Here is a 26,800-nt window from a genome sequence, read left to right as displayed (position 1 = left end):
TGTATTGTAGTGGTTTTTACACACTAACCCCTAATGGTCTAGTTTTGCATGTCACAGATATTTACCAGTCGGCACTAAAGCTTTGCTTTTGTAACAAGTATAAAGAGTAAAACCTGTGTAAGCAGTTTTACTAGCATTATAGCAATTTGGCTATCCATAAGGAATCCACACTTTGATTTTTTTCTCCTTAAATTTTTTTTAAGACAAGTATGAAGCATCAATGCCAATACCTGCACACATTTTCATTATCTTCTTCAGAGGCCCTTTGGTGTACAGCAGTCCAACAACAATGCCGGCCAGATGCCCAACAAAAGAAGTCCTAGGAGGAAAGGGATTCCTTGGTGAGTATTTCGATCTGGTTGATTAGATAGCTGCTGTACACTCATTATTTCATTTTTAATTAGCTCTAGCTTGCAACTCCACCCTGATCCCTTTCATATGGTGCCACGTGTTTTATCTGTTCACTGTAGAACAGGACGGGAAAGGTTTGTGGTGAAACACCATGTCCTCATGAGTCCTGAATTCCGCTGTCATCTCAGCCCACTGCAATCCATCAGACTGTCCTGAGAGGATGATCTCAGAAGTACAAATATAATAATAAAATCTTTTTTTATATAGCGCCTTTACAGAGGTAGACTGTGAACTGTGATTTCAAAGACACTTATGTAATGTACAGTATTTCCTGAGTGGTAATATTTTCACGTTATAACAATGAACTCTGGAAATGTAATGCAGTACCACAGTACCATAGCAGTACCAGTACCTTACCTCATCATATTAGTTACCAATTCATTTTACTGCTGTTGTTGGAAATTCCTAACTTCGGTGTATAATTGTATTTAAATATGTTTCCCATATATATATATATATATATATATATATATATATATATATATATATATATATATATATATATATATATATATATATATATGAACTTTTCTTTAAGGGTATGGAAATACTATATAAGTGCTGCCATAATGTCTAAAATATGGCATTTAGGCTACTGCTGAAACACAAAAATAAAAAAAATAAGTGCAAGACAAATGTTGTCCACCAGATGCCACCAAGCACTAAGTAAAAATCATATTGGAATTCAAGATAAAAATGAAGCACTTAATTCAAAACATGCATTCAACTTAGCTGAACATTCCTATATATAAATGGTGGCCATTTAATGTGATTGATTAGCCAAGCAAATGTTTTTAAATCCATACACAGCTTGCTGCACAGAGCTAATAAATTGTATACAATAAAAGTCCATTCTGGGATGCATCAGTCGAAGTCACATAAACAGATGCCATGCATTACCTCTGAAGAAGCATTCACGTTAATTGTAGATGTCACACAGGACTGATACAATAAAGCTAATGAAGTACTTAATGCACTTGAATCCACAAAACCAGATCTGAATTTCTTAAATAAAACAATAGAAGAGTGTCTTTATGATACTGAACATTGCTAGACAAGTATGACATATCACACATGATCTACACAACATAGAGCTGGTGTGCATCTACAGTACAACACCTTGCTGTATATGAAAACTTATGCCAGGCAATAATACACAGCAAGCAGACCTTTCAATAAAGTGCCATCAAAATGTAGAACACTTCTGATAATAAACATGCTCTCTGTTTCAACCACATTTGATCAAGTGACAATCGTTTTGAAAAGCTGATGTAGGAGAACTAAATGTTTACTAAATGTGCTTTATGATATTATATGAACTAGGTTTCTTAATAGTGCTATCCAAACTTGCCGCATTGAAATCCCACGTACTAGCAAATCACTCACCCAAACTAATGGGAAAGTAGGGTTGCTACTTAGCCAGCAAAAACACTCTGTAAAGCACTAGAAAGCTCCACTCTGCTACATCTCAGCAATTCACATAAGTTTCAATCAATCCCCTTTTTTTTCAATTTTAGAATGCATGCAATAAAAGCTATTGACCGCATCTGAAAAAGACAAATTAGATCCTTCTTTATTACAGTTTACAATGCATTGACCAATACTAAATCAGTCAAGCGCCTTCTGAAAGTAGGAGCGTCACATTTATGCTTAGAATTCACCATTGAGAAAGTTTTACTGCAAAAGGAAAGAAAAGAAAAATGCTATTTATATTGTAGTTGTAATTAGCATCATCTCTTCAGGTTGAGTCATTTGAAAAGCTGCAAGATTAAAAGGGTTGTGATGGCTTCCACATTGCAACGTAGTGTAATAAATGTGACTTGGCAAAGAAGTAGCACTGCCATCTGCAGCCACCATATGCAGTCAGATGTTTTCTGCAGACCGCTTGTACAGTACAGTACTGCAACATGAATAGATTCATTTTAAATTAAATCACATCTGCAATACATAGCCTACCCATATAAATTAAATATGTTAGCAGTTTACATACTTTTTTTTTTTTTCAAATCTTTATCTAGCCAAGGGTTTACTCCAACTTCTATGGATACACCCTGAAAAATATGTAGGATGGACAATTTCTACATTGTGTGGACCTAGCACTGGATTCTAGTTGGGACTTTATATTACGATTTGCGTCATCAGAAATATAAATCAGGTCTCTCTTGTCGGCTTCTCAGATGTCTGGCCACTGCTTAACCCTTAACAGTCCATTTATTCAGTGTGTTTCAGGCACATCAGGTCCAATTTATTTTACACACGCTGTTTAATTTTTTTTCAGAGGAAAACAGGTTTAAAAGGCATTGCATAGCAAAGGACACTCAGTACTGCATCTCCAGCCAAGCCTCACCCCTTGTTCGCTGTATTTTTCACATACCTCTTCATAGTCCTGCATACTGACATATCCTTTCCTGACAGCTCGTTTTTATCATCAAACTCCTCAATAATGCGATCCAAGTTTTATTTTAATTGCGGAATAGCGCTAATCTGAGAATTTCAATCCCAGGTAATTAATAAACATTCACCTGAAATCAATCCATCATTTCTTTTTGTTTAATCAGGTAAAACCCATGGGAACAAATTCTCATTTACGATAACGCCTTGTTACCGATGTGCCTTTTGTAGCCCAAAATAATATGCTACTCATAATGGGATGCACGATATCCACAGATATTGATGCATGTTATTGTTACAATGTTTAGCAACAGTGATGTAAACACTAAAGGTTGTGTATAGCTTAGTATTTTGCTTAAAAAAATATTGTTACTTTAAAACTATTCAAAATATATCCAAATGTAATACCCGCACAAATGCCCAAAACTAGCCCAAAAATTAGGCACCTGCTTAAAACCATTTTTTTCCCCACACACAATAAAAAGAATACAAGCCCAACTGGGTGTGAACCTGCCCAATCTGGCAACCCTGGCTACAAGAACTTTAGATGTTGTAATACTAAACCAATCAATATAAGATGTTGTAAAATTTAACCAAGCAAATGCATACTCAGACTTCTGGGTATCCATATATTTACCAAGACAGACACTATAAATAACCCTTGTATCAATGACACTCATTTTAATTGACACACCCCATTTAGTGATGTCACTAGCACACCCATTCAATTAAACCTTGCTTGCTTCACCATTAAAAAAAAAACTGTAAAATACCTAAACTAATTTTAAATATGTCAATCTGAGAAAATAATTGGATTAAATAAACTTGGGAGTTCAAGTTGGAGTGAAACTCAAAAGACCTCAAGTTTTTTTTTTTTTTTTTTTTTTTGTTATCAACACATTATGCATAATAAAATGGTTGAAGTAGGTTTGTGTGGTTCTTGTTATTCTTGTAATAAGTAACATGGCAGTAGTTAATGACATTTTAAAAATTCAACTACGAACAGGATGAAAATGAAAAACAGAAGAAAAAATGGGTAACCCGACAAATATCCTGCCTGAAAGGTATGTCATACAGTTAGAGGTTAAACATCATGGGAGGGGATGGGACAGGACATTTTTTGACAAGACGGGATGGGACGGGAATGAAAAAAATGTATATGTACGGAACAGTATGGGCTGGGAAAAATTCTGGTGAGACAGGATTGGAACAAAAATGGAATTTCATTTTTTTTTCACAGGATGGGATGGGACAGGAACATTTTTGATGGGACAGGATGGGACGGAACTCAAGTTTCATTCCCGTGTTCTCTTTAGTGTTCAGTATAAAATGAAAGTATTTGTCCAAGTGAGACTGATTCAGCATTTCACTGTAATTCTTCTCACCAGGAACAGAATCAACATTTACTATATTCTTTCATGCAATGAGGACAATCGATCAATCAAATTTACGTTTAATATAGCGCCCAATATACACAGGGAGTGTCTCAGGGTGCTTGATATAGTCAGCAAAGGAAAAAGCAAAAAAAAAAAACACTTAGTCTACAAAAAATATATAATAACCAGGAAAAAAAATATATATGCTACAATAAGAATTTTAACTAAAAACCTGATCCAACAAAAATGTTTTTATATTTGTTTTAAAAAAGGGAAAGAGAGTGGATGGTTCTAATGTGCCTAGGTGGTGGGTTCCATAGTGTGGGTGCTAGATGGCTAAAAGAATGCGATCCATACGTGGCAGTTCGAAATGAGATCAGAAAGATAGAAGGGTGCCAGGCCATGTAATGCTTTAAATGTAAGTAATAAAATGTTGTAATTTATTCTCTGAGTGACTGGTAACCAATGAAGACGGGATAAAATGGGGGTTATGTGACAACAGGACTTTACGCGAGTCAACACTCTAGCTGCCGAATTTTTGACTAGCTGAAGCCTAGAAATAGCACATTTTAGAAGTCCAGCCAGAAGGGCATTGCAATAATCAAGCCTAGAGGTAATGAAGGCATGGATCAAGGTCTTCGCTGCAGACTGTTCCAAATAAGAGCAGACGCGTGCAATATTTCTAAGATGGAAAAAAGAAGATTTACAAATGTATTTTATATGTGCATCAAAACATAATTCAGAATCGAACAAAACTCCCAGATTTTTAATGACGGGGCTAACAATAAAGCAGCAATTTCCCAAGGTCACATTTAATAGACAAACACATTTTTATGAGATCCAACATACATAACCTCTGTTTTGTTAACATTTAGTTGTAAAATTTTTTGGCACATCCAGTTTTGAATCTTTTTAAGACACTCCAACAGCATTGAAACCGCCCCCGATAAATGGGGTTCTGTGGAAACAAAGCTGGATATCATCCACATACATATGAAAACTTAGGCCCCTATTTTGCAGGAGTCTTCCAAGAAGTAACATACAAATCAAAAACAGAATGGGATCCAGAATAGAACCTTGGGGTACTCCAGAAGTCAAACCAACAATCTGAGAGGAACAACCCTCAGCTGAGACACATTGGCCATGACCAGCAAGGTAAGACCGAAACCAATTTAAGGCATTACCAGAAATACAGGCTTCATATTCCAATCATTGTAACAAGATATGGTGATCTACAGTATCAAATGCTGCGGACAAATCCATAGAAGCAGTACAGAACAAGCACCTGAGTCACAGTTTAATAAAAGATCATTTAAAACACAAACAGGAGCAGTTTCAGAGCTATAAAGCCCGACTGACACTTCTCATAACCAGCAAATGCAGCCAAATGTGCCTGCAGCTGCGGGTGCAAAAAACATTACTATCAAGATTTAGTTTTTTAAGTAATGGCGCAATAATAGCTAATTTAAAAGTCTCTGGAAGGATATATTAATAACATATAATAAAATAAAAGCAATTTTGTCAAATTGAATCTTCAAAGGAGACAAGGTTGTTTAATAACAATTTTCAAAAAATTCACAAGAACGTACGTACAGTTCTATTCACCATTGGCATTGTGGTCTACATTACATATTTATTACAATATTACTATTGCATATATTTCAAGGCCGTTTTTGTAAGCAACAACCCCAAATTCTCAAGCTCTGGGTACAGTCTGTCTGCATGTCCAGTCTAGTAGAAGTGATAACATGTTATCTTCAATCCTTTGGTTGCACACAGCTTTCGGTCTTGCTCTAGCCCATGAGTACTTTACTCCCCCACCACCATTAACAATTAGGGCCAATTTAGCAACCCCAGAAATGTAGAGCCCCTTTATTGAGATCACAGAGAAAAGAAGGGACTCAATGGTACCAGCAGGGAGTATTCTAACAAAGTTAAGGTTGAAGGGCATTGGAAGTGCAGACAGAAAGGAATGTACCTTCGTCGCCACTCAAGTTCACACCAAATGCTGGAGAAGTGTATTAATGGCTTAGCCCCCAAAGAATTTCAATATTCTGCCTCTTTAACCAGCATTGTCATCCCTCAATACACAGTTAGGTGTAAAATAATTCAAGTAAATGAATAAAACAATGAAGGGATATTTTCCTTTAATACAGGGATCCCCAAATTGGGGGCCTGGGGCTCCTGGGGGGGCCGCAAGACTGTTTCAGAGGGGGCCGTTCCACATACAAAAATGTTCTTTCTCTCGATTGACCCTGACAAACCCATGATCCTCTGAGCAGGTCAATTAATTTGCACAAATGCTGCAGTAATACTGATGTAACACTATTACTAAGGATTGCAAGGAGAACAGAATAGGAAACTATAGCGCACTTTCTAATGTGTACTCACATTGTTTTTAAATTAAAATAACTACATAACTAAATAAATAAATAAATGCTGGATTTTTGCTTTTTTGGTAGAAGTTCTTGATATATTTTCTTCCTCTTACATGAATAAAATAAACCACACCACTTCTGCTTACCTTTCCAGGCAGGTTTATGTTACATTTGTAGTCAGCCAGTGAACAACTGAGTGCAGTAATTATGGAGCGGTTTCTCAAATGCTTGAGAAATGATACTGAACATAATGAAAGACGTAATAAATACAAACAACCTCTCTCACCAAAGGTACCAATATGACACAGAGTATTACTTTTTATTATTACTTTTCTTTCATTCTTTAAAATGTTGTTTGCAATGAAAGTAAGGAACTGAACTCAATTTCTATAGATTCATTGAGAGGGGGCCTCAGTCATTGGGTGGGGGTGGGCGGGTGCCTTGAGCCAAGAAGCTTTGTGAACCCCTGCTTTATATACCAACGTCATCCAGAAAGTCACCACGGCTCCTCAGCTGCCTTGTGCACTATTGCAAGGGCCTTGTCTTCTGCAAGGAAGCAGATTTTTTTATTCATTTATTTGTTTGCCGATGTTTACAATGAAATGAATTAAAGAAAAATAAAGCCTTGGAATATGCTGAATTGTCAGACCTTGAATGTATGTAGTTGGTACTGCCCCTGTGCTGCCCTAGGGTCTCTCACTAATGCAGTCTGTTCACAATTGAAATAAAACAAATGATTTGTGTTTTTGATAACATAAAAAAACCCATCAAACTCTTTATCACAGTTGTTGTTTGTATTGTGATAGTGCCATCACAATTGAAATCAACCAATTGTATAACTCAAAAGTTTTTGGTAATGTTACCATCAAAGCGTCCAAAATATTTTTACAAGCAACAAATGGCAAACCTCTTCATAACTAATGGTTACCGTGATTTCCACATGAATAATGCACAGTGTTAAATTGCGTACCTATAAACCTATAGAGCTCATACGTCAGTGACACCATAATAACAGAAAGAATAAAGCAGGTGCTCATTTGTTGTCCATCTCTGCATGCCAAGATACCGCATGAGGTAAAACGAGCAGTAAGAGACGTTTAGCAAGTACACAGATCCTGAGGCTACAATTTACACCAACGTAGGTCACAATCTTTTTTCAGGCTGCTGTATCTATATCACATACAAGTCCAAGTGGGAACCATGCCAGCACCTAGCAATTGCGCAAATCAAATGTCTGCCTTACGTAAGACTGTAAATTAAAGGCTAGAGAGAGAGCAAGCAAATCTCATGCTGACTGCGTATACAGCCAGCCACAGTGTGACAGTGCCAGTGCTCTTATTGAAAATTATACGAAGATCAAGGCAGAAAGAGTTCTATAATGTATATTTAGTTATACAGCATTCAAACTAGTTTGCAGACCCCACAGCACTTGGAAAGAACAAACATAAAAGAGATTTTAACAAAGAGCAGTTGAGTTGTTGATGGTTTAGTTGCAAATGTGATTGCGTAAACTTCAAAAAGCAGGAGAATGTCAGCACCTAGAAACTCAGGGTTTGAACAGCTGTTATTAACTGTAATGGTGCCACACTACACATGATCTCTAAAATATTGAACGTGTCCCTGAATCACCTTTCAATTGGCATGATGCCTAAAAGGTCTCCCCTTCTTTCTTTTACATGATGATGCAATCTGCCCAAATCGGACCAAGTTGAGCCCAAACACTTTCAATTAAAGCAGATCTGCTTGCAGAACACTGCTCTGGTTTCAAACACTTGTTGTTACCCTTAAAAGTAGCATGGAGAGTAAGACTGCAGACTAAGTAGAAAGCAGAACTTCTCAAAATGCGATAGGAACATCCATCACAGATTATGGGAGCCATGACCCATGAACTACATCTTCAGTATTTGGAATAGAATCCAAAATGGCCCAAGCACAGGATCATCAAAACTGGACAAGCTGCTGTTGTGTAACTGTCTAAAGGACCTAATGTTGTACTACTTAAACAATTTGTATTCCCTATTTTGTTGAAAGGTACCCTCAGTTTCAGGGATGGGGTCTTTCCCAAAAATGTTGGCAGGTTAGTGTCTGCATTGCCTTGTCTAACAAAAAGCAAAAAGGCCAACTCATCAGTAGTGAATTATCCTCTCTACATATATTCCTCTATGTGTGTTATATGTTGCCCTCATCTCTGGTCAGCATGCAAAAATTTACTTAAACCATCAAGACAAATAAGCATCTACATATCTTTAAAGGAGGGTAAACTAAGTACTGAAGCAAGGGCAAAGGTACATTTTCAGAGAGGTGAAACTACAAATTGTGAACAAAAACAAAGCATCCCAGGTGGCAGCTTTATAAAATAACTGTACGAAACCTATGATCAAACTTGACTGAAAGAAACACACAGCTGTGTAATGAGTATGAAACCCATGATGTTAGGGTTGAATTATTCAGAGAGCAAAAAGTCACATGATCTCAATATGGAGGCTATCGTAGGTCACAGGTCAAAGTGAAAGATGTAGTTCCCCGAGGTGTTTTAATAACATTGAAATATTATATGAAGTTGTTAGCTGAACAGGATTACGAGATATTAGCAGTTGTAGTAGTGGTGGTGAAACCAATACAAGCTCCCTTCACAATAGTATACTACTAGCAAGAATCTAAATTTAACTGACCATCCCTGTAACAAACTTTCTTTCTTTCTAGTTCTATTTTACCACTAATAGGGAATTAGACAGTTGCCTAATTAGGACTTCTTACACACTACCAGGTCAATAACAGTTATTACAACGTCTGTACTTACCCAGGTGAAACCAAATGAATAGCTACAAGCTCAACCCAGCAGGCATACTTATTGGCAATTGGGAATCCAAACACATGTGCAACACCCCCTGGGAAATAATGGTTGTTTATCACCTTCAAGGCAAATAAGACACCTGAAAAATAAAACACAAATGGCTGAAAACATAGCTATGAGATTTCCTAAGAACATATTTTCATCCCATTCTGGATTTTAAATATCAACATAATTAACAATGAGAATCTTGCTGGCACATTAAATACTTCAAGATACTGCTTCATACTGTGGCATAGTACAATAAAAAATAAATAAAAAAATATAAAACTCTCATGATAGATTGTTACTTAATGTATCTAAGATGCAAACTATGGTATTCTGTTCTAATATAAAGCATTATAAAAATCCATCTTGGACTATTGTTACATTAAAAGGTGAGATAATAAAGAAAGTTCCTTATTATAAATACTTAGGCGTATGGATTGATGAGCATCTTACATTTAATCATCATATTGACACACTGATTTCAAAGGGAAGGCTTAATTAGGCTTCCTTTTTAGAAATAGGAAGATCTTTTCTCAGTCTAGCAGATCAAAATGTTGTTATTTAACTGCTCTGGTTAATAGGCAGATACCAACTATAATCTGCGTTCCTGTGATTCTGCTAACCTGGTCGTTCCAGGAGTAAATTTGATAGTCTCTATTTTAAATGTTTTAAAAATGATCTTTGTAAATTGTTTAGGGCTTCATGTAAATGTTTTGATCCTGATTAAGGATCCATACATGTTTGGGTGAATGTCCTTTGCTTATGACTCCTAAAATGATTAAGACAGTACCACGCATGAAATTGTGTTGTTTTACTGTATATGTTTGTTGACAGAACCCCCTTGTAAATTAGATCTAGGTCTCAATGGGTTAAATTCCTGTACAAATAAATAAATTAAAATAAATCAATAAAAAAAAACAAAAAAAACTGCACAACATGCCCGACTGCACAGTATGCATAGGTGCTGCAGCTGACAGTTGGCATGACTTTGTACTTGCAATATGGCTGGGATTAAATGTAAATTATGGCACTGCTGCCTTTAGAGCAGCTTTAAAGAAACATAAAATTACAAAAAAGGTCAAGATTTCTAAAATTGTAAACTTTTTTTGTGTATTATAATTTTATTTGATTTAGTACATCATAAAAGCTGCTGTAATCCCACAGAGTAGAAATATAAACATGTAGAGCTTACTGTACCTGAGAAACCCACTGCACACTGCCTACTGTATGATGGATCCTTTGTAAATTCAGTTAACACCATTTCCAATATGATGTATACAACACCAGTCATCAGAGAAAACACTCCAATGATGTAGGCAAACCATGGGCTGCCAAGTCTTCTCTCTAGCTGTATTCCTTTCCACAGCAAAGACACCATGTTGAAGTATAGATGCCAGTCATCGGCATGGTAAAAGGGGGAGAAGATAAGACGTGTCCAGTCCTTGTAGATATAGGCATTCTGTACACTGATGCACACGTCCAGCAATTGCTTTTGAGGGGCCAGGAAAAGGTAAATGTTTAGCCCCAGAGTAGCAAGGGTTACAGGGGGGACATTACTGGGTCCTATTCGAAAGAGCTGGGAAATGAGCATAAGAAAGCCCAGATTAACTCCTCTTTGTCTTGATCTCATGGTCAACTCAAGAGACACTCAAGTAAACTGGTGGAATATTTATTTTTCCAGGACAGAAGAAGTGCAAGCTTTTAAAAAATGCTGAAAAAGAAATCAAATAAAATAGTTAAACACAGTGTTATCTCCTTATTGTACATGCATTCAACAATCAAATGTATTTTTGGAAATGTGATCATGCTTAAATCTGTCTGATCAGTGACAAGATGAAAATAATGAATGTAAGTAATTTTGCAATGTAACAATATAAAATCAGTAGGGCTGTTATATTGTAGCACCACCACTACAATATAGCCACTGTATCACAGCTGGTCAATATAGTACATACTAACTGACAAAGTGCATCTGCACTAGGCGGCATTTGTTTGTACCTTGGCTCTAACATTTATGTAAACCAAAGAACCATTTTTCCAATATTATTTTCATAATTGTCATAATTATACGGCATAAACAATTATTATACAGTGCCCATACAAGGGATGCTGCATTAGTTATTCGCCAACTAGCACTCCAGGGCACAATAATATTCACATTGCACACAATAACTCATTTGTTTTATTGCCATTACATTTTTTTTTACTGTTTTTATCTGTCTAAACAGCAGCTATGAACTTGACAAGCATAATGTACAGTGGGTGATTGCTCCATTCAATCAACCCATCTATTACTCCTCAGGTGGTCTTTCTCCAGCTATAAAAGAAACACTGTGAGAAAACACAACAAAGTCCTCAGTATGTCGTGATGCTTTAGATCAGTAATTAATTCTGATGGAGAGGTGCTATGAAAAGAACGTTTAATGTGTGTTGTTTAATGTGTGTTGTTTATTTTTAATTGGCGGTCTCCCCATAATGTGGTCACGTTAAACAAGCCCATGGGAGAAACAGTACATTGATCCTAAGACCAGACATAAATAAGCAGTAAATAAAGCAGCCATTGCTACATCCAACATTACACAAAGATGCATTCTACAGTATTCTGCTTGGATGCACAAACTGAGAATAACATTATTTTGCAGTACATAAATGCAGGTACTGTTAGCAAACATTTCGTACAGTCTCTCTGACTGGTGCCACATTCTCCATGGAATCTGAAAGCAATCAATCATGGTTCGCTTGACATATTTTGTATAGCATTTCAACATACACAAGCACTGCAGGTGGTTTGTAAGTACAAATATATATTCAATGACGTTTCCAGGGTTAACTGGCAGGATTTTTTTTTTTTTTTTGACATTTGGGTTAAGGCAGCTGGTTCTCGGGTACTTTAAACAATTGCCGCTTAATGGAATATGACCCCTCCAAGACCAAGAAAACTGAATTCAAAACAAGGGTATCTGTAAAACATCAGGACGCTTGGAGATGTTTGTGTGTCATTTCAAAACATGAACTCAGAATTTGGAAAACTGACAAGAAAAACAAGGTATCTGACAACATATAAACTATTATAAAATGCCTTTTTGTTATAAATGAGCTGTGTAAGGTCAAAGTACTCAGTCAAAGAAATAAACACCAAAATACTGGAATGGGGCATCTGCAACATTTTAAAAACAAGTTAAAAGTCTATTTAAAAAAAAAAGACATGCTTTTTTGCAAACTCCATACGTGCTTCAAGGTGAGGCTTTTTAAGTAATGTCTTCCTGAATACTGTGTGCCAGCTGATGTTATCACTTCTTAAAACTGTATTTATTTCAGTTTTAGATCCAGTTTTCCAGTCCATATTATTTGTTCATGCTGACCAATCATTAAAAACCGACACAGCCCAAGCGGTTACTTTAGTATTCCGCTCTTCTTTATTGGCTCAAACGGTATTCATTTCAGCAGTACTGTTGTAGTACTGATGGTTTCGTTTTTTTCCCCTGACCTTTTCTGTCTAAATCCTCCAGGAATGTGTGGACACTGGAGTCACCAAACAAGTTCAAATGTACATGGAGGAAGTCTGACATGGTACTGTAATGGCTTGGAATGCCTATCAGCCCATCAGGATGCAGATATCTCCCAACCTATTTTATAAATATACTTAGAAAATAATTGAGTGTGAACAGACAATCAGCTTCCACATCTAGCGGGCTTCTATTTTGTATAGATGCCTCCAGGAACGTTGAAGTGCTTAACTGTGAATTAAACTTTAAATCAATCTGCGCATAAATAACGGCTTTTTCCCTTTACGGCTCGGGACGCATAACACCAGTCCCGGTCATCTACCACAATGCAGAGCCTGCATCGACAAGCTCCATGGCTTAAATATATACACTGCTGTGCAAAAAACTTAAACATGGCATTTTTCTACTCTGATGCATTATGAGCATCAACAATTTATTCAAAGCCTCCACAACTGTTTTCTACTATTATAACAACCTTAACTTCCATAAAGAAGGAAAAACAAAAATCGCTCATATCACTTGATTTTCAAGGTGTCCAAAGCATAATCAACAAGTACAGAGAAACATCATCTATAACTGACAAACCTAGGCCCCAAAAAGCTGTCTAACAGGGATGAGCAATACTTGAAGATAATATTCTTAAGGAAAAGTAAGGCGGCAAGTGTTGTATTGACAACAGAACTGGCAGAAGTGATGCGATTTAGTTCACTCAATGTTTTTCCTTCATAGACAGATAGATAGATATACAGTGGCTCTCAAAAGTATTCACCCCCCTGTTGGACTTTTCCACATTTTACTGGAACATTTTATTGGAACATGGAATCAAAATGGATTTAATTAGGAGTTTTTGCCACTGATCAACACAAAAAAAGTCCATGGTATCAAAGTGAAAAATAAAATCTACAAATTTAATATGGCACACCTAAATAATCTCTGGTGCAAAGAATTGTCTTTAGAAGTCACATAATTAGTTGAATGGAGTCCACCTGTGTGCAATTAAGGTGTTTCACATGATTTCAGGTTAAATACACCTGTTTCTGGTAGGTCCCACAGTTGGTTAGTACATTTCCTAACAAAAACTACATCATGAAGACGAAGGAACATTCAAAGCAAATTCGGAATAAGGTTCTTCAAAAGTACCAATCAGGGGTAGGATATATTTCCAAGGCATTGAATATCCCCCGGAGCACAGTAAAGTCCATTATTAAGAAGTGGAGAGAATATGGCACAACTGTGAATCTGTCTAGAACAGGCCGTCCTCAAAAACTGAGTACCTGGGCGAGAAGGGCACTAGGCAGCGAGGCCACCAAGAGGCCTGTGGCAACTCTAAAGGAGTTACAGTCTCCCACAGCTGAGCTGGGAGACACTGTGCATACAGCAACAATAGTCCAAGTGCTTCACAAAACTGGCCTTTATGGAAGAGTGGCAAAAAGAAAGCCATTGTTGAAAAAAATCTCACATCAAATTTCAGCTAGTTTGCCAGAAGGCATGTGGGAGACTCTGAGACCAAGTGGAAGAAGATTCTATGCTAATAGAGCTTTTTGGCCTCAACGCTAAGCGCTAGGTTTGGCGCAAGCCTAACACTGCACATCATCCTGAGAACACCATCCCTACCATGAAGCATTGTGGTGGCAGCATCATGCTATGGGGATGCTTCTCTGAGTCAGGGCCTGGAAAGCTTGTGAAGATAGAGGGTAAAATGGATGCAGCAAAGTACAGAGAAATCCTGGAGGAAAACCTGCTGAAGTCTGCAGGAGACCTGGGACTTGGGAGAAGATTCATCTTCCAGCAGGACAATGACCCCAAACATACAGCCAAAGCCACAATGGAGTGGCTTAAAAAAAAAAAAAAAAAGGTCAATGTCCTGGAGTGAACCAGTCAAAGTCTGGACCTCAATCCAATTGATATTATGTGGAAAGAGTTGAAAATTGCTGTTCACCAAAGGTCCCCATTCAACTTGACAGAGCTTGAGCAATTTTGCAAAGAGGAATGGGTAAAAATCGCAGTGTCCAGATGTGCAAAGCTGGCAGAGACTTATCCAAATAGACTCACGGCTGTAATTGCCTCTACCAAATATTGACTCAAGGGGGTGAATACTTATGCAATCAATTATTTTCTGTTTTGTCTTTGTAATTACTTTAGAACAATGTGTAGATTGTATTTTTCACTTTGACACTATGGACTTTGTGTTGATCAGTGGCAAAAACTCCTAATTAAATCCATTTTGATTCCATGTTGTAACAAAATAAAATCTGGAAAAGTCCAAGGGGGTGAATACTTTTGAGAGCCACTGTATAGATACATAGATATACTTGCTGGTATTAATATATGCAAAATAATTTTACTCTAGAACACCCAAGTATAATACATGTACCTACAGTATTTCAAATAAATGCAGGGTTATTGCTATTTTTGTATTCGTAATTTAACCCATTTGTTGCTGCTGGAATTTGACATAGAAGTTCAATAGGTTCATCACAAATTCTTCCTTTGACCTTTTCTGCCATTGCTCCAATGCAGTGGACTCTGCAGACAAGAGACATGACTTCCAAAACATGCTGTCGCCTCCAGAATATACACATTTTCAAAGCACATTTGAAGAAGCCTTTTGTCTGCAGCCGGAACTGCCACGCGCCAGCATTTTCTTGCCACCCACTTTAAATAAATGGAAAATTGGAGATGCATGCCGATGAATAATAAATGGTTGCATTCATAGACTGTGGCACTTTTAAAAATGACCATTTGCATTAAGCCATCCTGCTATTTGAAGAATGTGCATCAGACACAGTAAACATTAGAAATGGTTTACATTCCACATTGTAGGGATTGCTTTGACACAGTTCAATAAATGAAGCATTCAGAAAAATAACCAAATGTATGGTGGCTCACTGAGGACACGTAATGTCAAGATCATAAGATACATCTATATCAGGATCTCGTCATAACGGTTTGAAACGTTGCGATCCTGAGATAAAAGCCTATTCCAGCTGTCCTGATGAGCCACCATATAAATGCGTACTCAAAGAATAGTTTTGATGTTAACGTATTTTCAAATGTTAAGTGCTTGAAACAATGTCCCGAATTTCATTAGATGGGTCACATTTTCCTTTCTTTGGGTGTAGTAGCGGCAGATGTCCTGTCTGACCCATGCAAAATCATCTATCTTAAAACCAGATTCACCAGAATATTTATATAAAATATTTTAAAGTCTAAAGATTTCAGAATTATTTGCACTGCTGGGAACTCAGCTGCTCCCTTTTTTTTTATATGAATTTCATTTATATCAGCATTCAGGGACTTTCTATATGCTTTCCTTGGAAACAAATCAATTTAATAGTACAGATATTCAATGCCTTGTAAAAAGCTAATGCAGATCTCTTTAGACATCTCCTGATTGCTCCTGCCAACAGCAAGTAAGCATCAGACTTGCTTACCACTGCAATTACATTGTTTTGTCCCTGCCTTATATAAAGGCAGATTTGGAAACTGGGAGCCTGGAAGCTGTGACATAACCAAAAGTGTAAAATAAACTGATATGCAATCATACAATTCAATTAAAAAAAAAAAAAAAAAATAAATATTCCCAAATTCCAATTGTCTGAGTTATTAGCAAATTATGAAAAAGTAGTCCCTAAATTCATGGTACAGTACATCAACATTACGTACAACGAACTCAAGAGACTTTATGCGGACAGCATTTTCATTATCCACTAAAGCTAACTTGATGCATGCTACTGTGTAAATAAAACTCTCCAATACAATGCGATGGCAGTGTTTTTCCCCCCAGAGAGAAGTCAGTGGTGATGAAACTGTTTCAGCAGCAATCTCAGATTGATACAGCAAGTAACTGTGTTCAAACAAATTATTTATAACAAAACATAGTACAAAGGAGGCAGCAACAGCAAGTCCTGAGAATGTTTCCGAATGCTTTACGGGCACAACTCCCTCAACATACTGTGCTAACCCAATAGAAATAGAAAACCCATTCTTTTGAACGATTTCTATTTTAATTTGGAAGGGACAGACGAGTACAGGTGCAATATTTCTGGTAATTCTTGATTTTACTGGCAGGCCCACGAGCTGCACAACAATCCAAACAAAACAAACATAGTATAAGAAATATTCCCAAATACTGTATTTTGATTCTGTGCATCCAAAGACTTGTAATTAAATGTTAAAGAATGAAGCCGACTGTTTGGTATTCTGTCCTAAACCAGCAGTGTGTCAGTGTCAAACTGTTGTGACAAATTATACAGCAAATAAAAAAAGAGCAAAATACATTTGTAATCAGATTATTGGTACCATTCAGCAGGGCGAACACTGTAAAGGGGTACTTGAGCTGAAATCTCCAGACAGAAGGGGTACATTTTCAAAAAAAGATTGAAAACCACTGGTCTAATTTATACTACATCCTCATTTGAATTTCAAATGCATGCTTCAATACACTAAACACAGAAGACTGGGTCACACAACTAACTGTCAGATACAATAAGCTGTAAGACTTCTATCTAATTACCTGGGTAATAACAAAGGACAAGGCTTTGACACGATTAAAACTGTAATTAATTTACATGGACAAGATCCTGTTTAATTACATATGTAGATGTTAAACATGGGTAATGGTTTATCGTGTGTAAGACAACACGTTCATCACTGTTAACTGTGACACTTTCATTTCTGGTTCAGTTTGTACTTCATAACATACGATATATACCAGTATCACAACTTTAAAAAATGTACTGGCTAAACACCTAAGAGGGTTGGAAAAAAAGTTTTTCACATGGTTCACACTTTAAATGCCTTTGGGTGGCCGTCACAACAGTTAAATAAAGATGGTGTCCAGAGTAAAGTTCTAAACAAGAATGAACAAGCAGGATCAGAACCAGTACTTGATAGGATACCAATCACAGAGAGCAACTGGTACCCGTTTGTCCGTGCTGGAGATTCTGATACTGGAGAGGAAAAGGTTGAAAACCGCTACAGCTAGATAGTGTATACAAATCTAAAATGTAACATATCGTACAGCTACGGCCAAAAGTGTTGCGTCACCTAGAATTTTAGGATTAAGACATAATTTAAAAAACAAACAAACAAACAAACAAAAAAACAACTATATGAAGATGTGACAGGGTCACAGGCGCGCAGGATGTATTAACACAAACACAAACGAAAGTAAATAAAGGTGGTCATGTGACGTTAACAGCGATGGTAACGCACAGAGGACTAATACAGCAAGTTGTACAAAAATACAAAATAAAACACAATACAACAAACTATAAATCAAAAGTACCGTGAAAACGGCTGGCCTTGCAACAGCCCCAAGCTATCTTCCGCGGATGTTTTTAAATTGACGGAATCTCGGTCAAGACCCGCCCAACTGCTGATTGAGGACCAGCACAGCCAATCACTTGCTGTCCTTCCCCTCAACCAAGTCTAGGAGGCAGCAAGTCTTAATCGAGCGCTAGTTTATACACAATAATTCAATCAAACAAAGCAACTCCAAAACACAAAATAAACCCACTTCCACATATAAATCACACCAACACTAATTTACCATTGTGCAAGGCAATCGCCCTGCCACAGAAGATAATTTAGATATTTAGTTTACCGGAAGCCGTAATAGTATTAGAGTATTACCAGTTTGATTTTGAAATATGAAATGCCGCCGCCACTCCCCAGCTGGGAATAATAAAACTAAATAGGCTGTTACCATATTTGTCATAAAATATCGATCGAACAAGTAAGCTTCTCATTTTCACAAATATAAAAAGAAAGGATGTTTGTTTAATTTCGGTCATTTTGTAGAGAGCAGACCTTGCAAACAAAATTTGCAGCAGGATTCCAGTACAGTACAATTTGCTTTATTAGTAATACTTTCGGGTTACGCCACGCCCTTGTTCTGTATTTTTTTTTCCAATGCCACCCACACAAACATGTACAGTAGGTGCAAGCATTAAATCATGAGAACCTTGAAATACGAACAAAGTAACCACAACACTAGTTAATCCCAGGGCTGAATTACATCTTGGGAACTGTAAAAAGACAAGGGCTTTTGGCACACACTAGTTTTTGTCATGTTTCACATTTAAAAGAATGTAGCTAACAAGCTAGCATGATATAATCATCCATCCTGGTAAAGAGTGAACTGGAAGCACATGAAAGGAACCGTTTTGTTTTCATTCAGAAAGAAATATTCTTTCCATCCAGCCATTTCAAACAGATCAAAACATTTATAGTAAAACACATTTATCGTAGTACAACTCCTACGATAGTAACTCTCATTGCAAAATTACCCACCAATTGAACTATAAGCGTAAAACTGTTTTTGACACATAATTATATATGTAATATATATATATATATATATATATATATATATATATATATATATATATATATATATATATATATATATATATTTTACCCACATACAAAGTAATTTAGGGTTAAACACTGGGTTGAGAAATATGACATATTGCTGCTATATTAAAATAATAATCATATAATTGCTGTGGCTAGTTAGTAACTGCCATAGGTTGCCATGAATGCAACATTTCTTATTTGTACACTCCATGTTAAACAATGCTGTCACCTTCCTTTAACTATATCTGAGATGGGCTACATGCATTACAAGACTGACACAGCCCTCACATATTAGCATTTATATCACAATGTATTTTTAGGGAACAACGCAAAACTAATTTGCTGATCATTCAAATGCAATTTTCTATGTTTGTCTCACATCTTAAACAGTATTTTTATTGTACCTGTAAATTCAACAGCTTTGTGCAGACCATACATTTCTTGCATGATTCCATCCTTGCACAGAAATCTGAAGAAGCATTTGCAAGCAATATGTGATTTTGTCATTATGATTCCAGCCACTGGGAAACTGTGCAGGCAAACTTTGGGGCATTCTGAGAATGATCTACTGGTATACAATATTGCTTTCATGAAATGTGTTTTTTTTTTTGTTTGTTTGTTTTAAAGAATATGATGAATATGATACAACATTAAACAACAACAATTAGTGTAAAATATGTATTCGAGTCTATCGGTTACTTCCTACAATATACAAATAAAATTAAGAAGTAACTGATAACTGAGTTCTTTAATAACGACTAGTTACTAGTTAGACTGCAGCATCTGTATCAACCCAAATGCTTATTTGGTTTACTGAGACTAACTAAATAAACACAAACATGGTTTTAAGGAGTGTATTTCTTCCAGGCTTCACTAAACCAGCCTCTCTGTTTGTATTTGCTAATATATCTACGCTATGTCACGCCTCTACGTTTCGTCAGATGTTAGGCTTCAGGCACAGCTGTGTAATTGTTTCTTCCCTTGTTTTGGCTTTGTCATCATATAATAAGGGTAATAGAGAACGGCTGTTTAAAACAGGATGTGAAGAGCTTGCAGCACATTATGGAATATAAGTCAAGTTTACATACTGTATGTCATACTTAAAAGAGTTCGGTTCTCAAAAATATTTGATGCGGAAATAAAACAAAGTGCTGTGTACTGTCGCTTAGTGCTTCCCATCAACCAGCCACATTATTGTTTGTTTTTTTTTAAAAGCAGAAACACGTGTGATATACTGCCCTTACCTGATTTAGATGAACAATATACTTGAACAGTCGTTAAATGTTACTGTAGTCGTACTTCAGAGAATACATCCAGTCACTTGAATATGGCCTAGTGTGACGTCGCTCGGATGAGTGCGCAATCTACACACATAAAAATAATAATAATAATAATAATTTTATATGCATATCATAACAGAGGAATTGGACGTATAGTATACTCCCCGCTCACATACGATAATGAAATTGTAATTATCAGCATCTGAAATATCGTAGCTAGTATTATTACCATGCAGGATCCAGCTTCGTGTGTTTACTAGAGTCAGCCAGTCACAGGGTAAAGTTCCTGGCTGAAGTCTGCGGAAGTTCCGCGGCAGCGTGTCAGCGTAGATCTGCTGAACACAATCAGCAAGCCGAAAGTTAATTAGAATAGGAACTAATCCAACATATATCATTCCCCAGTATCAGTTCCAGTTATAAACAGATGTTTTTATAGTGTGCCCTCTAGAAAAGAAAAAAAATTGCATCAACTGCACACGTTTAAGCCTGTATTTCTCATAGTTTAATTATTTCAACGCAGAAAAAGTGAAACTGGTACCGTGAGTTAGGCTACATCACATTTACATCGTATATATTAACGTTGAAACAGCCTTCCTTAGAATCTGTAGAAATAAAATACATAGTTACTACACGTTTTTTTTTTTTTTTTTTTATTATTTTGTTAGTTTAATTTAAAGTTACTTTTCAAATACCGCACTTGTATTAGAAAGCTAGTGTTTACAACAATAACAAGTCGCGGGTTGAGGGTTTTAACACGCACACACACACGTAATTTAAGAATATCTTTAGAAACGTGGGGACATAACAACTCGTAAAGGAAGCTATGTTCTCAAGGACGTGTGGTGCATTGTAATCAATAATTAAAATATTTTTGTAAATAAAACGTATTTCTTTAAGTTGAATTTCATGAGGGAGTGATTTTCTGTTTGTTTTTGTGTCTTTTGTGTAACTGTAAATGTCAATACCCTTGCGTTTTGGCCTTCCTAGCCTTCAAACCTACGCAGTTTCTGCCTACTATCAATTAGAAAAATGTAAATAAGTAAAACAATGAACAGCCATACCCCTGTTCACACATAACAATGGATGAAAGTGGTTTTGTTAAAATTCAATTCCAATAGCCAAAAAAGGAGGTATAGTTTTCAGAAAGCTAATGCTTCCTTAATATGATATGAACACAATTTGTAATTTTAAAGTAAATGTTTGGTTTGTTTGTGTGTTTTGCTTTTATTACTGGTATGGTAATGCTTATATTACGGTAAAAAAAAACAAAAAAACAAAACAAAAAGAAAAACAAAATAAAAATAGTTTAAATGTCCATATATACTAACTTTAGGCTAAGCAAATTATCCTTCTGGATATCAAAGTGCTCCCAATATTTTGTCCAGCGAGAGTAGTGCATGAAAACAGATTGCTGTTCATCGTCTACATTGTCTAATCTGTGTGCTAGATGTCCCTGTACTGTTCGTGCCTGTGCACAATGTGCACTGCTATATATTACTCATCTCCACGCATGCATATTTCAGATAGGAAAAGATGCCTCTTCCTGTGCCAGGATTATAGCTTTTTCAAAGGCTGCGTTCAGTGTGAGCACAAGTGGGGTAACACCGCATTTGTCACTGCATCGACAAAACAAGATGACATTACAGCGCATACTTAGTGATACAGACCTAGACAATCCACTGGGGACTGAGTCAAGAAAAGGGCAAGTTTTGATTTAAATCAGGAGCCAGAAGTGCTGATGTGTTGACTCTTAATCACAGGATTTGGTAGCCTGCAACTCAGCAAAACATTATTGAATTCACTTTTCAAATTGAGCCCCCTCAGTCTGAAATGTATAACTCTACCTGCAGGTTAATGGCTCTCATGTATATACTTATTCAGTCTCAGATCTCAGGATAAACTGAGTGACCTTTGGAAACCCTTGGGGTGTTCCGGAAAGACTTTCCTGTCCGTTCCTCTTGCACATACAGTGCTCTATGTGGAAACACGTATGATCCTATGTGATCAAATATTTACAGGAATTCATTATCTTATTTTTATCAATTGTTTAAAGATAACAGAAAAGTATACTGGTACAATACAAACAGTAGGCACCTGGGGATACTACTAATTGGGTACCACGGTAAAAAAAAGTATCCATTTTGTCTACTGGGAACTTTTGCATGGTAAATCAAGCCTGTAAACTGAATGGTCTGACTGCTAAAGCAGCAGACTTATTTGCTTTTAAAACAGCTTTACCATGGGATAAAATTCATATGCAATTGTTCAATCATAAAATATTGACCCCAGATGGTATTTTTTTTTTTTTTTTTTTTTTTTTGTAAATTGAATACTATGTAAAAGATGCTGTAAGAACAGCACCACTATTTTAAAATAGAATTGTTGAGCTAATGTACGTTGTCTTACTTGTCATGGAATAAGGTTACAGAACTTTGAGGATTCCACACATGCATTCACCATTTGATTAATGATGGACTCCTATGCAAATGTGTTATATTGAAAATCCTGAGCGGAATACTTAATGCCAATTATTGTCAAGGATAAAGGGCCTGAATTCTAAAATATGCGTAAAATATATATTTAATATTATTGCAAAATTAGATTTTAAAAAGATTGTATGCATGCTATTGATTATTTAACTAAAATATTACCCAAATATACAGTACCAGTCCATAAAGATACAGAATATTCTGTAAAACACAATGCTGAAAATGCTAAGTAGCACAATTAAACACTTAGTAACAGTTTGTACATAGTTTATGGACTACTGTGAATTGCAATGTTTTTTGTTTTGTTTTTGTTTCTTTTGTTCTGGTGACATGATTAGTCTAGAGCTTTTTTTTATTTTTTAAATAGGGTTTTATTTGATTTTTTAAGTAAAGCATTCTAGTGAGGTTGATAAATTGTAACCCACTATGCACTTATCCTCCTCTGATTCAACACATACCGTAAAGCCATAAATATTTGTCAGCCTTTTATTATGTGTTTTTCATGTATGAAAACAGTCCTCGTACATTTGTGGCATGAATATCAAATTCCATTAACAATACATACTTTGTATATTACAACAGGTTGCCAATATTTCTAAAGCAAAATAGGTGTGATTCAGCATATATTTATAGTTCTACAGTATTGGTCTTCTATGCTAGTATTTTTTTTTTATACTGATTACAGTACAGCACCACTATTAACACCAAGAATCACAAAGTGTGTGAAGTTGAGGTTTATACTTTAGGTGTGCAAAAGTGTGTACAAACTAGTAAAACTGTAAGATGACCCAATGTAACCCAGTGTACAATTTATAAGCCCTAGAGTAGTTAGCTGAGTGACAAGTTAGAGCATCACTTATAGCAGCTACAGTATGAAACGAATGACAAATGCAAATCGGTCTACTAACAATACATAATAGTCAGAACCAGCTGTTGCAGAGGACTATGACATCAGAAAAGTATCAGCCAATATGAACAGTATCAGCCAATATGAACAATAACCCAAACATTGAATACTTACAGTGAGCAAGCTGTATCAACCAGAACAGGGTGCTGGATGAGTTTTCAGAATGTGCTGTTTGGTGGGTTTTGTACTCATTAACAACACCAGATTAGCCCAGTTAAGCCTCGCAGGGAGCCATATGCTCTGCCGCTTCTATTACTATCACATCCTGTGCCAACAAGATGCTGTGCTACTTTTTGGCAGGAATGTAACACTCTTGTCTACCAGCTATTGAGCTCCCAGCATCAGTAGCATCTTGAGCACCGAAAGACCTCTGCTGGATACCACCAAATCCTTCACCAGTATATTATTTCCCATTCAGCCACACATATTGTCTAGCTTCTGTATTGCTGTATTCAGTTATATATTTATTATCAAAGGTATCTCTCAAATGTTCATAACTGTTGTAACCTGCTGCCATAAACTTTGATGTCTGCAGATCTGGACTTTTGCCCTTTAGTGTCAAAGGGAGTCAATGTCAAGACACACTGTACTGTGATGCATCATATTTTTCTCTTTCAATGATCTGTGGTCTTATTCAAGCTGCTCCCATCGCTTTACACTAAAGCATCCCCTGTAGTCTTTTGCAATATGGCTGTATTTTATCACAGCTGTCATAGTTTATTAGACCCCAAATTAATAGAAGCTAAATCATTGTGCAATATACATGCACAGTAACATAGCGACCTTGCATTATAAACGTTTATTTCTACTGACTGTTTTCTCTCTTCCAAAAGGGGGTATATTTTCTTTTTAGCCTTTCATTTTCCTGTGTATGTGTGTGTTTGGTTAAACATTAAGAACAAGCTGATGGAATGAACCCTTAGTAATGTCATCTTGCATGTGGGCAGGAACCTATGGATTTTGAGGGTTATAGCCCCAAGGAACGGGCAGGGTATGGTTGTACTTACACATTTATTTAACCAGATTTCCTCTGTGTAACCACACCTCATGGCATTGTATTTTACCAATGTTTCCACCATCTTGCATTTGTCAATGATTTTTGGACATTGAAATACTACAATTATTGGCTGCATGGGGGAAACTATGGATCAGAAGCCTTATTCACTGGTTTTAGTTACAAATCCAAAACGACAGCCATCTCATACAATGTGCTTTTAGTTTCAGCAGAGATGTTATGGCAAGTCCCTGTTGTTTACATATGAGGATTAAGACAGAAACACTGTAAAAGGGCTGCATGACGTCGGGAGATAGTAACACCCGAATAAGATACTTTGATGGTCTCGAAAGTGTTTCATATAATCAGTTAACCTTATTAAAAATGTAAGATTAAAACTTGAGGTACCACTGTATGTTTGTTTCAAAAAACAGCAACAAACAATTTAGGCATTGCTATTTCGTATTTAATTTAACAAGTTGCTTGTTGCGAGTTTTGAAACTATGGTTTATTTTTATTTTCACAAAAACAATTGCATGACGACCTTAAACCAAATTGGTTGAAGATTGTGAATATAATGAACAGCGCACCACTAGGACAACAAACGGTAGGCGGCAGCATAAAGCAACCAAAATTTAGGACAGTGACGCATTAATTGTTAACTGTCCTACTTTTATACATGTAATACAATAACAGTAGTAAATACTGTTAGCGTGTACTGGTAATGCAAATATTATCGACGGACTATATTTATAGGTGTTGAGAGACGTATAGTATATTGTATACGTTGTTGAAGTTTACTCAGTTGGGCTGCTTTCTGTCCTCAGCAGATACCTTACTTCAAAATTTAACATATTTTCTAGTTGGTTAATGTATTAGTATTTATTTTTGTATAATCTTTTTATTGCCATCGTTACACTAGCTTATTTTAATACAGCGCCTTAAGTTGGAAAGTCTGAGGGCGCGTTATATAAATTGCATGCTGTTGTGATCTTATATGGAAATGCAGTATTTAAATAAATAAATAAACAAAATAAATAAATACAAAGTCCTGAAAGCAACTGGTCTATGATTCACACATTTAAACAGATTCTCCAGAGATATAGGCAAAACCAATAAAATACTGATGAAAATGTGGGATTTCACATGTCTGCAGATGGTGTGGGCTCTTGCGGTAGCATCTTTCCCACAAACGTCAGAAATACTGAAAAACATCACGATTTAAACATCAAAGCAAAAGCAATACTGGGAAATTACCTTCTTAATCCTCACGATTTTGTTTGTTTGGGTAAAGAATTATCATGCATTACCAACGGTAGACTTGTGCTCAATCTATTCAGTTTACTGACAATTTTACATAAACGCACCCTAATTAAATGTATGCTCGTACTGGTAATAATAGTGTGCCATCGACATGACGCGCTACACTAGTGGAATCTAGCTATTATTATCAAATAAAATGGGCGAATGCAATGAGGACTGCTGACGTCAACATAATTGCACCAAAATAACATCACATCATATTACCATTTAAATAATGTATTACCTGCTTATAACTTTACAAGATAAAATTAACCACGCTCCAAAACTGGTACATTTGAATAGCAAGCAAAAAACGTGTTTACTAAGAAATGCATGCATTTAAAACAAACCAAAATACATCTACACTATTTAATCGCTGGAACAATGCACATAAGAATAAACCAAAGCACTTCAATGTAAAAACTGCAGAGATTTACAACCAGTAGTTTATAAATAACACCATAACCTAACGTATATGAATGGCGACTACGCCTCTTACTATGTTTCGGTTCCACCGAACTTTCAGTGGAATCATTTTAGGCGTTTCTTAAGATTGATGCGACT

The 26,800-nt window shown here is 36.3% G+C and overlaps 1 protein-coding gene across 6 annotated transcripts in view; it reads right to left on the bottom strand.

Moving 5' to 3' along the window:
• The window catches only part of rhbdd1 (rhomboid domain containing 1), a 40,584-nt gene extending 19,706 nt beyond the window's left edge, over positions 1 to 20,878 (bottom strand). For 3 of the 6 annotated variants that reach the window (XM_041270797.1, XM_041270793.1, XM_041270798.1), the window contains exons 1-5: positions 20,774 to 20,878; positions 20,509 to 20,628; positions 10,593 to 11,106; positions 9,357 to 9,489; positions 231 to 319 (exon numbers count right to left, since the gene is read on the bottom strand). In XM_041270797.1, the coding sequence (XP_041126731.1) occupies positions 231 to 319; positions 9,357 to 9,489; positions 10,593 to 11,025 (655 nt within the window). In that variant the 5' untranslated portion in view covers positions 11,026 to 11,106; positions 20,509 to 20,628; positions 20,774 to 20,878. The other 3 variants (XM_041270795.1, XM_041270794.1, XM_041270796.1) reach the window with 3 other exon arrangements.
• Between the last annotated feature and the right edge of the window lie 5,922 nt (positions 20,879 to 26,800).

This window comes from Polyodon spathula, chromosome 14 (genome assembly GCF_017654505.1).
Source record: "Polyodon spathula isolate WHYD16114869_AA chromosome 14, ASM1765450v1, whole genome shotgun sequence".
Lineage (NCBI taxonomy): Eukaryota > Metazoa > Chordata > Actinopteri > Acipenseriformes > Polyodontidae > Polyodon > Polyodon spathula.
This window is presented reverse-complemented; position numbering and strand designations above follow the sequence as displayed.